This window comes from Tenrec ecaudatus, chromosome 8 (assembly GCF_050624435.1).
Source record: "Tenrec ecaudatus isolate mTenEca1 chromosome 8, mTenEca1.hap1, whole genome shotgun sequence".
In the NCBI taxonomy this organism is placed as follows: Eukaryota; Metazoa; Chordata; class Mammalia; order Afrosoricida; family Tenrecidae; genus Tenrec; species Tenrec ecaudatus.
Genome location: NC_134537.1, coordinates 73,532,140 through 73,545,848, shown reverse-complemented (window position 1 = coordinate 73,545,848; position 13,709 = coordinate 73,532,140). Strand labels below are relative to the sequence as shown.

The 13,709-nt window shown below is 38.0% G+C and overlaps 1 protein-coding gene across 1 annotated transcript in view; it reads left to right on the top strand.

Annotated features, from left to right (window-relative positions):
• The window catches only part of CSMD1 (CUB and Sushi multiple domains 1), a 1,770,408-nt gene that overhangs the window by 1,493,459 nt on the left and 263,240 nt on the right, over window positions 1-13,709 (top strand). Inside the window, exons 30-31 of the mRNA XM_075557189.1 lie at window positions 5,631-5,825; window positions 9,700-9,816. Of these exons, the coding sequence (XP_075413304.1) occupies window positions 5,631-5,825; window positions 9,700-9,816 (312 nt within the window). The remainder of the gene's footprint in view (window positions 1-5,630; window positions 5,826-9,699; window positions 9,817-13,709) is intronic.

The following is a 13,709-nucleotide window of genomic DNA, read 5'->3' as shown; positions in this document are numbered from 1 at the left end:
TTAGAAATCTGCAGGCAGTTCTGAGCCTTCTACAGAGACGCTAGGTGATGCCATTGACTCAGTGGCAGTGAGTTTGAGAAATGGAGAATGATCCATTTATCATTGCCTAGTTAGAAGAGGAGGCTTTCTGCTCCTGTAAAGATCTATAGCCCCAGAAACCCACTGGGGCAGTTCTACTGTGGCCTGTCGGGTTTCTATGAGTTGGAGTTGTGTTTGGGTTTAGAGGCTATGTCAGTACCTCATATCCTGCCATGAATGTAAAGGTGCTCAAAATGGATTTGGAGTGAATTGATAAATGAATTATTAATTGAAGTATAAACCGCTATACTAGGTATATTAAGAAAGAGCTCTCTTGTTAATATATATATTTTAGTAACCAGAAAATGTATCTAACTGGGTGCTATATTTCTTAATGGTTTAACAGGTCCTCTGTGGAGTCTGTAAAAATTAATGAAGAAAACAAGTTAAGACAAGAATGATGATGATATTGTTTCAAGCAAAGAACATGCTCATGCTCTAATCAGTGCAGCCAATTGCAGGATGAACTCTAGGCATGGCAAGGAATAGAAGGAGCCACAGGGCTGTCATGCTGTGAAGAAGTGATATAAGGGGTCTGGCAGATTCAATCTACTCAGCTTCAAATGCAGGGAGAGTCAAGCATTTCCTTAACTGGAACAGACATTAACAACAGCAGAGTACAACATATTATGAAGTCATCTAATTAGAAAACATGACAAATTTAAGCAAAAAAAGCACCAATGATTTATCACCAAATATCCTGAACTGACAACTAGGTAAATGGAACCAAAAAATTAGATGCAGTTCATCTGAATAAAGCTGTGGCGTCTGAAAACTAAATTAGAAACAGAGAATAAGAGATTTTGTGAAGGGTACGTAGCTAAATAGTAAACTAACAATAGGGATTAATTTAGATATTTCTAATGAAAATAAATCAAAATATTGAAACAAACAAACATATATGGTAGGGCATAAATAAAAGTTGCTCATTTTATAGAAAGAAAAAAATCTAACCTAGATTGGTGTTTGTATTTTGTATATATTCTGTACATTATGTTGAATAATTGAGAAAACAATAGCAAAATAGGGCAACTTTTATAGTCTATATTGCATTATTCATATGATCATTATTTGCTCATAATAAATGTCCATATGAAGTTTAAGGTACAAATAATGAATCATCAAAATATCCATACCATCTTAAATATCCCAATCGATTTTAAATAAAGTGATTAGTGTACACTGGATTTAACCTGCCATAAAATGGCTACTGAGAGACTTAACAATAACAAAAATAGAGAACTTTAATAAATTTGGGCAAGATATATCTATACATTTCATTTTGAAATAAATATGTAAATAAAGTGTATTATACTGGATAAGTTAAATTTCCAAAAGCATTTTCTGTTTACTGCTCTTGGTGTATAAGAAAAAGTAATATATTGAATTCACGCATACATTTTTTTTTCTTCCTGAATGACTTCTCAAAATCTTTTTTGGCGATCTTGTCATATACTGTGTACATCGCATCACGTGTCGGTCACTTTTTTGTACTGTGATGGCTTGTGTGTGCTGCGATGCAAGAAGCTCTGTCACGTGTACTACAAATACCAGCAAGGTCAACCGTGATCGACAGGTTTCAGTCGAGTTTTCAGGATTAAGACAGACTAGAAACAAGGGCTGGTGAGCTACTTTTTAAGACATTGGAAAGTAAAAATGTCATGAGTAGAGTCCAAATAGAAGTCTCATGTAGCGTCAGAAGATGAGCCTCCGAAGCTTGGAAGCTGCTCCAAGTATTAGGAATCAGATGGTGAGCTGTCTTCTCCAAGCAGGGCCGCCCTTCGTGGCGGAGGAGAGTGAACCTTTGCGGACCTTCGTTTGGGGGCACGACGTGACTCAAAAGGAAAACAAGGTCCAGCTGCGCGGAATCAGAACGTGAACTTGGAAGAAGAATGAATGCAGGGAAATTGGAAGTCATCAAAAATGATTTGGCACACATAATGACTGAAATTGAAAACATTAGGGATCTGAAAGGAACTAGATGGTTCAATTTTACTGGGCCAATTATATTTCGACTATGCTGGGAATGCATAGTATTGAAGAGAAATGATGAGGATGATAGCATTCCTAGTTCCAAGTCTAACAGTTTCTGTGATAGAATAATATATGTTTACCATTGAGAAGACTGATTCATGTGACTATTATTCAAATTTAAAAAGCAACCACTAATGCCACAGATTAAGAAATTGAGGCATTTCATCAACTTCCAAGCCTAAATTTTGTCATACAAGAAAACAAAATGCATTTATAAGCAGTAGTGAATTGAATGCAAAAACGGAAAACAAAGGAGAAAGATCCGCTAACTGGATCCTCTGCACTGGGTGATAGAAATGCCACCTGAAGGTTCAGGGCAACAGTTTGTAAAGCCAGTGCCATGGTCATTGGAAATACTTCTTTCCCCGGAACAACACAAAAACACAAATCACTACCACACATGTGCACCTCCCCAGATGAGATCTACAGGAATCAAATAAACCACATCCTGGAAGACAGATAATATAAAAAGATCAGTATCACCATTTAAGTAAGACCGGTGAGAGACTGAAGAATAAACCACAGTTTACTCTTATGGAAGTTCAAGTTCAAGCCGAAGAAAATGAAAACAAGCATACAAGAGCAAAGCTTAACTCCAGAACCCATGTGAAGAATAGGGCTGAGAAATTGAGCACTAATAACAGAAGCCAAGATGCTTGCAAAACATCCAGAACATTACACCTGAAGAAACACAAAAGGCCATTAATGTGGATATTAGATGAGACTCCGGTGTTTGCTCTTGAAGGTAGTGTAGCTAAATTGAATGGAAGAAATAATGAAATATAAGTGCCAAATTGAATATTTTACAAGGACAACCGAAGAAGATTAGGTAAAATATTACAATGATGCATGTAAAACCTGAAGTTTCAAAACTAAAAAGGAAAATAAAAGAGTCAGATATTCCTCATGGAAAGAAATCAAGGGAAAAATTAAATCTTAAGTTACAATAAATATTGAAGGATTCCAGGTCAAAATAATTCATGACACAGGAAGCCTCAAAAAATGGAAGGAATCTGTCGAAACATCAAGCAAACAAACAAGCAACAGTGCAACCACTTCACAAGCTGGGATAGAATCAGCTACCAGTGACTCTGAAGAAAGAATCCAAACAGCGTTAGGGGATTGGTGAAAGGGACCAGAAAATGCTAATTACGTTGTTCCTACAACTGGAGTTGTGTCTACAATAGACACCAACTTTGGGGGTGCTCACACACTGTGCCAAGAAATTCGGAAGACACATACCTGGCCAGCTACCTAGAAGAAAACCATATCTGTGCTTATTAAAAATAAAAATAAAATGATGACTGAACCGAATACAGAATGTGTCAAACAGTATCTTTAATATCCCCACTGCCATTGGGTTAATTCCAATTTCGAGTGTGTAACTGAGTCGAACTGCCCTGTGGTTTCCCTAGGCTGTGAACCTCCACAAAAGCAGGCAGACCTCCCTGCCTTCTGTGAGCGTGAACTACTAATTCTGTGGCTAGTGGCTCGATACCAAGTCTCCAAGGCATCTTCATTAATATCAAAGAGAAGTAAAGTAGTACTAAGGATCATTTTTAAAATGCTCCAGCAACACATAACTGGAAACTTCCAGAAATTTAAATTGGATTTAAAAATACATTGGACAAGAGATACCATTGCTGAGGTTAGTTGGATTTTGACTGCAAGCAAAAACTAGCAGGGCAGTGTTAACTTGGTTTTACTGATGTACAAAGCCATTCAACGCTTCGGATCATAACTCATTATAAATCAGTACAAAGAATGGGGACTCCAGAACGCTTCATTGTGCGCACAGGGAACCCGTACATAACCCAAGTGGAACTCCTTTGACTAGACCAAACGTTGGTTCCTACATGGTTTAAAATCAGGGAAGTTGTGCATTAGGGCAGTATTCCTTCTCCATATTTAATTTGTATGCTGAAAAAATAATTAGACAAACTGGACTATGTGAAGAAGATAATGGCCACAGGAATTGAAAAAAAAAACTTATGAAGAGCCTCTGCTATGCACATAGCACGACCTGGCTAGCAGAAAGGGAAGCGTCCTGGAAGCATTCACAATGACCACGAAAGACTACAAGCTACAGTAGGAATTGCCCTTCATCGTAACAAACCATCTCACAGATAGACATTTAAGCAACATCATAACAAACAGAGAACACGGTAGAGTTGTCCAGGATTTTTTTTTTGCTTGAATACTCAATCATTCCCATTGAAGCAGCAGCATAAAAACCAGACAACATACTGCATTGCTAAATCTGCTGCAAAAGGCGCCTTTAAAGTGTTAAGGTCCTTTTAGGACTAAAGATGTCACTATTAGGACTAAAATCTGACCCAAATTATTCATGCAAAAGAGGGAAATTCATAAACAAGGCTGAAAAGAATTGAAGCATCTGGATTTTAGTATCGATGAAAAAGAGAATAAGCTTTGAATGGCTAGAAAAACAGAAAAATTGATCTTGAAAGAAATATAGGCGGAACACCCCTTCAGAAAGGAGAATTGGGGGAGGGAAGGGAAAAATGAGGAGCTAATTCCAGAGCCTTAGGTGGAGAGCAAATGTTTAGAGAATGATGAGGTCAATGAATTTACAAATGTGCTTTACACAACTGATGTATGTATGAATTGTGATAAGAGTGTATAAGCCCCTAATAAAATGACTTCACAAAAAAAAAGGAAATGAGAAGAGGGAGACTTCATCTCACATACATTGATATTTTATTAAAAGGAATCAGTCTTTGGAGAAGGACGTCATGATTGGTAAAATAGAGGGTAGCAAATCAGTCAACAAGACTGATGGATACAGCACTGTAACAATGGACTCCGACATTAACTCACTGGTGAGGATGTGGCTAGCGTGTTGTTCATGGGTTTGTTATGAATGGGAAGCAACTTGAAGACACTGAACATCAATATCTTACAATCATGATAGAATTTTGGAGTAATTATTACATACAAGATGCCATGAATGCACTTGGTTGGCTAAATTTGACATTCATTTCTACTAATACCTATAACTTTAGTAGGGTAGTAAAGAAGTCAAAACATCTATATTTATTTTCTAAGTGTGTGTACTATTATTGGGATACTAGAGAGCTTTAATTTACATTAATTATTCAATCCTCCCTTAGAGATTTTCATTTCTTCAATGTTTTCCTAAAGTAATTTGCAACTACATGTTTCTATGATTTCAGGTGCCAAATCAAGCAATATACGTTCATTTTTAATGACTGTTTCAGTAGTTATGAGTAGAACTATATAATATAATCCACAACTCTTAACCTAGATTAATTCAATTCTGTCAAAGTAAAATATGATTTTCGAACATGATCTTATAACAAGTAAATTTACAATTTCCTATGATATTTCATTAATAGGTTATACAGGTAATAGATCAATAAGTACTTGTGAGTATTTTTAGTCTGCCAGACTAACGGCAAGCAAGCTGCTAACCAACCAGACAATAAAAGGGAATTATGATCCTTTTCCTTATGAGGCTATGTTGATTTATTTTAAAGAGAAACCACGGGAAGCATGTTTTGATCCTGGAAATATAATGAATGGGACAAGAGTTGGAACAGATTTCAAACTTGGCTCAACAATCACTTACCAGTGTGACTCTGGATATAAGATTGTTGACCCCTCATCGATCACATGTGTTATTGGTGCAGATGGAAAACCAGCCTGGAACAGAGTCTTACCCTCCTGCAATGGTATGTATGAGCTTATCGCTTTTCACCTGCAATGAAAACATTCCATTTTAACTCAAAACTCATTTTTCTAACCAATGGTTGCTGTTTCATTTGATGCAGCTGAGTCCATCTTGGCTCATACTCACTGCCCACCTGTGGTCGCGCAGCCCTGCCCCAGAGGGTTTTCCGCACTTCAGCACGGAGACCCCGAGCTCTTTTCTCTGAAAGAACTGCTAGACTCTCTGAAACTCTGATATTCCTTAATAGCTCGCTGTAGCTACTATATTAGCCCCAATTTTCTGTTTCACTTGGCTTGATATTTTAACTCCTGTTTTTGGTATTCTGGGTTTCATCTTCTATGAAAGAGGTACAAATTAACAAATGCACACACACACACACATACATATATCCTTCAAAACGTGTGTGCAAAAATATAATAAAAACGATGGAGTTCCCCTCCCTCAATATTTGAAACCTCCGTGTGTGTGTCTATGTGTGTGTATTTTTAATGGATGTAAATGTCCACCCAGCATATTAATAGTTTATAATTCCTTATATAGAAACTCAAAGATATGAAATCACCTCCTGAATGGTAACAAAATTCTTTAATAATATTTAGCGCAACAATAGCAAAAAGTAACTAATGTGGCATACAGTACAGAGATAAATGGTCCTCGAGGAGCTGGTTTGACAAAGTGACTACCATGGGCTCAAATATAGCAATCATTACGGGAATGGTACAATATATTGTTCTGTTGTATATAGGGTAGATGTAAGCTGAAATTGACTTTATTTAACCTGAAAGCAGCAGAAAGAATGATAAAAATTAAGAATAATACACCCTTGTGGGTGGTGTATTGATAGAAAGAGTATACAAAGTACAAATGTCTGGGCTATTGGAAATGCTTTATATCTTAATTTGGGTGGTGATTTTATGAATGTCCCCATAGGCAAAAAAAAATATCCTTATACTGTCAGTGTAAGCCTTGTGCCCTTCACTCTGAGTGTAATCTTCATTTTTAAAAGAAGGTCACGTTCTGTAATTCTTGCCAAGAATCATAAATTCCAACATTATTTCAGGATAAACTCAAGATTAGTTCAGCTAGATAAAATGAGACTATAAAAAGAATGTGTACTCCTTGAACAGGAGCCTTGGTGGTGTAGTGGTTATGCACGGGGCTGTAATCCATGCTGTTGCCAGTTCAAAACCACCAGCAGCTCAAAAGACTGGACTTTCTACTCCCTTAAACAGTCCCAGTGTCTGAAACCCACAGTGCATCTCTAGAAGGCAGCATTGACTCAATGGCAATGACGTTGTTTATTTCTTGAACAGTTTAATAACAGTATTGGTACATTTTTCCAATTTTAAATTTTTTATTTTATTTGGTTTTTATTTGGTATATTGAGAACAAAAGCAAAAGAAAATAGCCAATAAAATCTAATGGTTTCGTATGTTCTATTGTATCTATGTTTCTAAAATTTATTGTTTTATAACAATCTAATTTTTGAAGACAAGAAATTATGTAGTCTCATGACCTAGTTCCTGACAAACAATAGGAATTTAATAGATGATTCCAGTGTAAATAAATATATATAAGTGGCTAAAATTAATTTAAAAATATATAGTCTATTAAATATTTCTATTTTCAAATATTTTTGCCATTTTATCATAAATATTTAAGCTTCTCAGAGTTCTGAAATCAGACAAGAGAAACAAATAGGGGTAGAAGGGAGTAAATATTCTGTGTATTGTTCAATTGTTTTTTAAATCATCTTAAAGTCTAAATTTAACAGTATGGTCTAATTCACTAGCATCATAATTATTTTCCATGTAGGATTAGGATATCATCATAATATATTCATTATATTAACTTTATACTCCTATTTAAGTTACGGGTTAGGTCACGTGCACTTATCTGGTGGAAATGCCATGTTTATTTCAGGTTCCTGGCATTGTGAGAAAGTGGCAGGGACTGCTGGGGTATTTATCTCCAGAGGAAATAATTTTTTGCATGTGCTTAGGTGATGTTGAGTTGGCTCTGACTCACAGAGAGTCTTTGTGCAACAGAATAAAAAGCTGACTGGTCTTGCGCCATTCTCACACATGTGGGCAAGCGTTACGTCTCATGTCGGTCTTCTTGGTTTTCATGAACCCTCTAACAAGCATGACGTCCTTGTTGAAAATTTGGTCTCTCCAGATAACATTTCCAAATGCAAGAGTTATTCTCACTTCCTAAGGAGCTCACTCGCTGCATTCCTCCAAGACAGACTGCGCTTCTGGCCGTCTAGCGTCCATCCAAAATTAATTTGAAACCCATAATTCACAGGCAGCGATGCTTCCTCAGTCTTTCTGATTCATTACTCACTTTTCACATTGCTGTGACGGGATTGAAAATGTCCCAGTGTAGGTCAAGTGCACCACAATCCTCAAGTAACACCCCTGTGCCCTTTCATACTGTTAAGAGAAACTTTGCAGCAAATTTTCTGATGCAATATGTCATTATTTGATTTTTTGATAAGTGTCGATTGTGGATCTAAGTAACATTAAATTCTTGACTGTGCTTGTATGTGTTGTGAAAAAAATTTCATTCCCTTCTAATTCAGTTTTTCACAAACATCTTAAAGCTTTCTCATTTATATTCATCTACATGCAGTAGGAGGGCTGCATGAGATACAAACCAGATCTATTGCTCTGTCTTTTAGAATTTATTGGTGCTTCAGGATAGATGCATACAGTTTTTTTATTTAAGCTTACTTTGGTGCAAGAAAAGGCTCAAAGCAGTTTAGAATATTTAAAAGCTTGATGTGTAACAAATGAAAGTACTTATGATGAAGAATTTGTTTAGCATTAGAGGTTGGGTCAAGAAGCACTGGTAGTTCAATGGTTACGTGTTAGCCTGCTAACCCAAAGACTAAGGGTTCGAAACCACCACCCACTCCAAGAAAGAAAAAAGAAAGAAAGATGAGTTGCTTCTGGAAAGATTTATAACTTCAGAAATGCCTATGATGCAGCTTCCTGTAACAAGAATTGCTTTAATGACAGTGGGGGGAAATTTGCTTTGATCATTTTAAAGATAAAACAAATTTATGAAACATTGAAGGACAATTAGGAGTTGACCTTAAGTTAAATCTTCTTAATTGGAGACTGCCTATAGATGAGCCTATGTTAATATCAGTAGGGACATAGATTTAGTAGATGAGCATATACATATAATGAGCTCTTTGTATAACACATCGTGATTTTCTTAAGCTCCTAACTAAAAGGTTAATGGTTTGAACTTACCAGAAACTCCTTGGAAGAAAACCTTTGGCAGTCTGCTTCGCTAAAACTCCAGGCTCCTGGTAAAACCCAATGGAAAGTTCTAGTCGTTCTTTATAAGGTTCCTGTGAGTCCGAAGCAACTGGACAGCATGCAATAACAACAGCAGAGCAACAGAAATTAAAATAATCTCCAGTATCTCTGAAGTTAGTAGGATTATGTTATCAGACAATTCTCATGAGACGTGTAAAATAATTTCTTGATTTGCCTTTATGCCATAATAAATTCATTATTATTTTAGTATGCCTGAGAGCGTTCTCAAAAATAATATTGGCCCTCACGAGTTGAATCATTCTTATTCTAACCCAGTAAATCTTTGTCTTCCTTTTTTCTTTTTTCAGATACCCTCCCCCACCCCACCGCACAGACCCGCCTTCCGGCCGCACCCTGTTTTCCTTTTTTGTTCATTACTTTTGATTGCAATGTAAAGCAAGTGTTAAACATTAATATTTTAAGTTTTCAGTTAAGAAATGCATGCTGGCCTTTCATGCCATACTTTTAAACTATAGGATAGATATCTCTTACATGCAGCCTTAGGATAGCGAGCTCATAATATTCGGTTGATTTTGTTTTCAGCTCCCTGTGGAGGCCAATACACTGGATCAGAAGGAGTCGTTTTGTCCCCTAACTACCCTCATAATTACACAGCTGGTCAAATCTGCCTCTATTCGATAACTGTACCAAAGGAATTTGGTAAGAATTTATTTTTACATTTAATTTATTGTCATATTTAAGTGTTGATTTCTCTGGAATTTCATAAAGAAGTGTCTAGCTTTTACTAAAATGAAATAATATACAAGAGGCAAATTCTATCAGAAGATTTGGTAAACTTATCCTACATAATATCCAAGATAATTATTTTGCCAATGGGATATAAAATATTCAAATTATTCCTTATAATTCTGATTTATCACCATCAAAAAGAGTTATTTGATATAATATTTCTTTCCCTCAGAAATCATTCATTCAATTGATTGTGTTCATGTATTAAGGAGTATTGGAAAGGAATTGAGAACAATAGCAGTTTATAGTTCTGTGTATAATTGACACATAAATCTGATAACCAGATTATAATGGAAAACATTCTGTAACTGTGCCACAATTTAAGAACGTAGAGATGTAATAAGAGTTCTGACTTTCTGAAATTGTATTTAACACCCTGAAGCCAAGTCAAGCCAGAACCAGTTTTCCAGAACTACTTCATTTGGAAGGACTTTCCCTGGTGGATGCAGACTTGGTGAACATCAATGTACTTTCCTGAATCTCTGTTCTCATTTTTGACAAGGAAGATGTCTTTTGTAAAACTTATTTATTTTTAAATCATTTTATTGGGGGCTCATACAACTCTTATCACAATTCATACACGCATCCATTGTGTCAAGCATATTTGTACATTTGTTGCCATCATCATTCTCAAAAAATTTGCTTTCTGCTTGAGCCCTTGGTATTAGCTCCTCATCTTTCGCCCCTCCCTCCCTGCTTACCCCTCCCTCATGAACACTTGATAATGTATAAATTATTATTATTTGGTCATATGTTACACTGTCCACTCCCTTCACCCCCTTTTCTGTTGTCCGTCTCCCAGAGAGGAGATTATATGTAATCGGTTACCCCCTCCCACCCCACTCTCCTGTTATCACCACTCTCAGCACTGGTCCTGAAGGGATCATCCATCCTGGATTCCCTATGTTTCCAGTTTCTATCTGTACCAGTGTACATCTTCTGGTCTAGTTGGATTTGTAAGGTAGAATTTGGATCATGATAGTAGGGTGGTGAGATCGTTAATGTGCCAACCTGGCTGATAAGCACATGTGGAGTTAATTGAAGAGTGACGGGATAAATGGCTCGGTGAGCCTCCCTCTTCTAGTTCTCGGGTCTCTTGATTTCTGATGGTTGGACCAGAGTGTAGTTGCCTTAGCCAGTTCCCTACTTCAGCTGGCAAAGTTCGCTTCCTGCAAGATATCCCTGAGGAGAAGCCACATTGACCTACCCTGATGCAGTCCTGGGTGCTGGAGCAGTCATGTGGAGACCTCTTTCAGTGCTGAGATGCTTACACGTTCACTGATTTGGCTTTCTTCCTGTAGTCATTGCGTGTGTTTTGTGAGATGGAGGAGGACTTTGTGGATTGGTGTCGGACAAATGGGCTAATATTTGACTTGTGGGCTTGGGCAGCACTGGGTTGGGATGTTTTCTTGATTTGCACTTACCCTTTATATAAAATTCTCTCTTATGCATATGAGTTTCTGTGGATTTGTTTCTCTAATGTACCCAGACTAACACGGGGGGTAGAGGAGAGGAAGCATTTATGAACTAGAGGTAAGCTGTATGTTTCATTGTTGCTACACTGCACCCTGACTGACTTGTCTCTTCCCCTCAACCCTTCTGTAAGGAGCTATCCAGTTGCCTACAGATGGGTCTTGGGTCCCCAATCTGTACACCCCCTCATTCACAATGATTTGATTTTTTATTCTTTGATGCCTGATACGTGATCCCTTGACCCCTCATGATTACACAGGCTGGTGTGCTTCTTCCACGTGGGCTTTGTGGCTTCTAAGCTAGATGACCACTTATTTAACTTCAAGCCTTTAAGATCCCAGATGCTATATCTCTTGATAGCCGGGTACCATCAGCTTTCTTCACCACTTTTACTTATGCACCCATTTGTTTTCAGCGATCATATTGGGAAGGTGAGCACACTGTGGTATGATTTTTTGTTCTTTGATGTCTGATACTTGATCCCTTCAACGCCTCATGATCACACAGGTTGGTGTGCTTCTTCCCTGTGAGCTTTATTGTTTCTGATCTAGATGGCTAATTGTTTACCTTCAAGTGTCTAAGACTCTAGATGCTATATCTTTTGATAGCCAGGCTTCATCAACTTTCTTCACCACATTTGCTTATGCACCAACTTTGTCTTCCGCAATCATGTTGGGAAGGTGAGCATCATGGAATGCCATAATAATAGAATAAAATATTCTTGCATTGAGGGAGTACTTGAGTAGAGGCCCGATGTCCATCTGCTACCTTAATACTAAAAACTGATAAATATATGCACATATATCTTTTCCCTCATCCTCATATATAAATTGATTTACATATATACATGCCTATATTTAGACCTCTATAAATGCCCTTTGCTCCTAGTTCTTTCCTATATTTCCTTTTACTTTCCTCTTGTCTTACTATCATGTTCAGCCTTCATTTGGGTTTCAGTAATTCCTCTCAGTTACATTACCCTCGATCATGCCCTACCAGGCCTCCTACACCCTCCTCACTACTGATTTGGGTCACTTATTTTTCCCTTGTCCCTGGGTTTGTTAACACCACTTCCTTTCCCCCGACCTCCCCTTGTCCCATGTTCCCCCAGAACCATCGGTCCTGTTGTTTTATCCTCTAGATTGTTTATCCAGCCTATCTTATTTAGACAGACTTGCAGAGATAATAACATGCACAAAAAGAAGACAGAGCAAGTCCAAGCAGCAAAAGAAAACAAAACAACAACAACAAAAAGCCAATGACAAAACAATAACAACAAAGAAAAGCCTATCGTTATTTCAAGGACTGTTTGTTGGACTTTTGAAGTATTTTCCTGTTTGAGTCTGATGGGGTGCCAAGCCCTGGCTCCAAAGTCTATTTTTGGTATTTCCTCAAGACTGTTGCTCTGTTCCTCTTTCTGTTCTGTTGCACAACCTTAGTGTTTTGCCTCATTGTGGTGGGGTCAGATCGCATGCAATTCTCACACTTTGTCTCCAGTGTTATCCCCTGTAGAGCTAGGGGATGTCCTGTCTCATAGTGGGCCGGCATATGGGCTTCTCTGTGGATTGGCTGCTCTGATCTGAGCAGGAATATCTTCCTCAAGGTTTAGTGGGCCAGGAGATGCTCCACTCTGTTCCGCCCCTTTCATTTGTTCCCGAGTGTTCTGATCAGACATGTCCCTCTCTCTGAGCTTCAGCTTCAGTGCTGTCCTTTGAAATAAATTCTCCTGGGGGGAGGGCTTGCTGTGCATGTAGTTGGGATTGGGGCCGGCCCCTCAGACCTCTCCACTGGCTCCCGACTCCATGCTGGTATGCTGCATTCACATCTTGTAGCACCGGGTTGAAGTTTGGTCCCTTTTTCCCTGTGGAAATATAAACAATACCCTCAGCTTGGGTGGGTTCGTACCCTGTTCCTCTGTGGGAGATAGATCAGCTATCCCACACCGAGCTGCATCTGAAATGAGGCGTGCGGATGAGAGGAAAAGAAAGACACATGTACAAAGCATGGGATTGGGAGGACAACACTCTGATGGACTGAGGCGCTGAGTATATTCAAAGCTTGGTATTTATACTCTTCTTAAAAGGGAATGGTTACAAAACAAAGATCAAAGCACTTGCTCTAAAAACATTCTGAACCTCTTATCTATGCAAACAATACTTAACTAGGCACACTGTCTAAACACGTGAATAATAACAGCACTACATTCTAAGATAAGCACAAGGACATGCAGGGTTCAAAAGAATCTTAGGGAGGTCACGAAGAACCACGTTATCTCAGAATGCATTTACCTGCAAGGTCAACAGAGACACAGGGGACTAATTAGTCACATA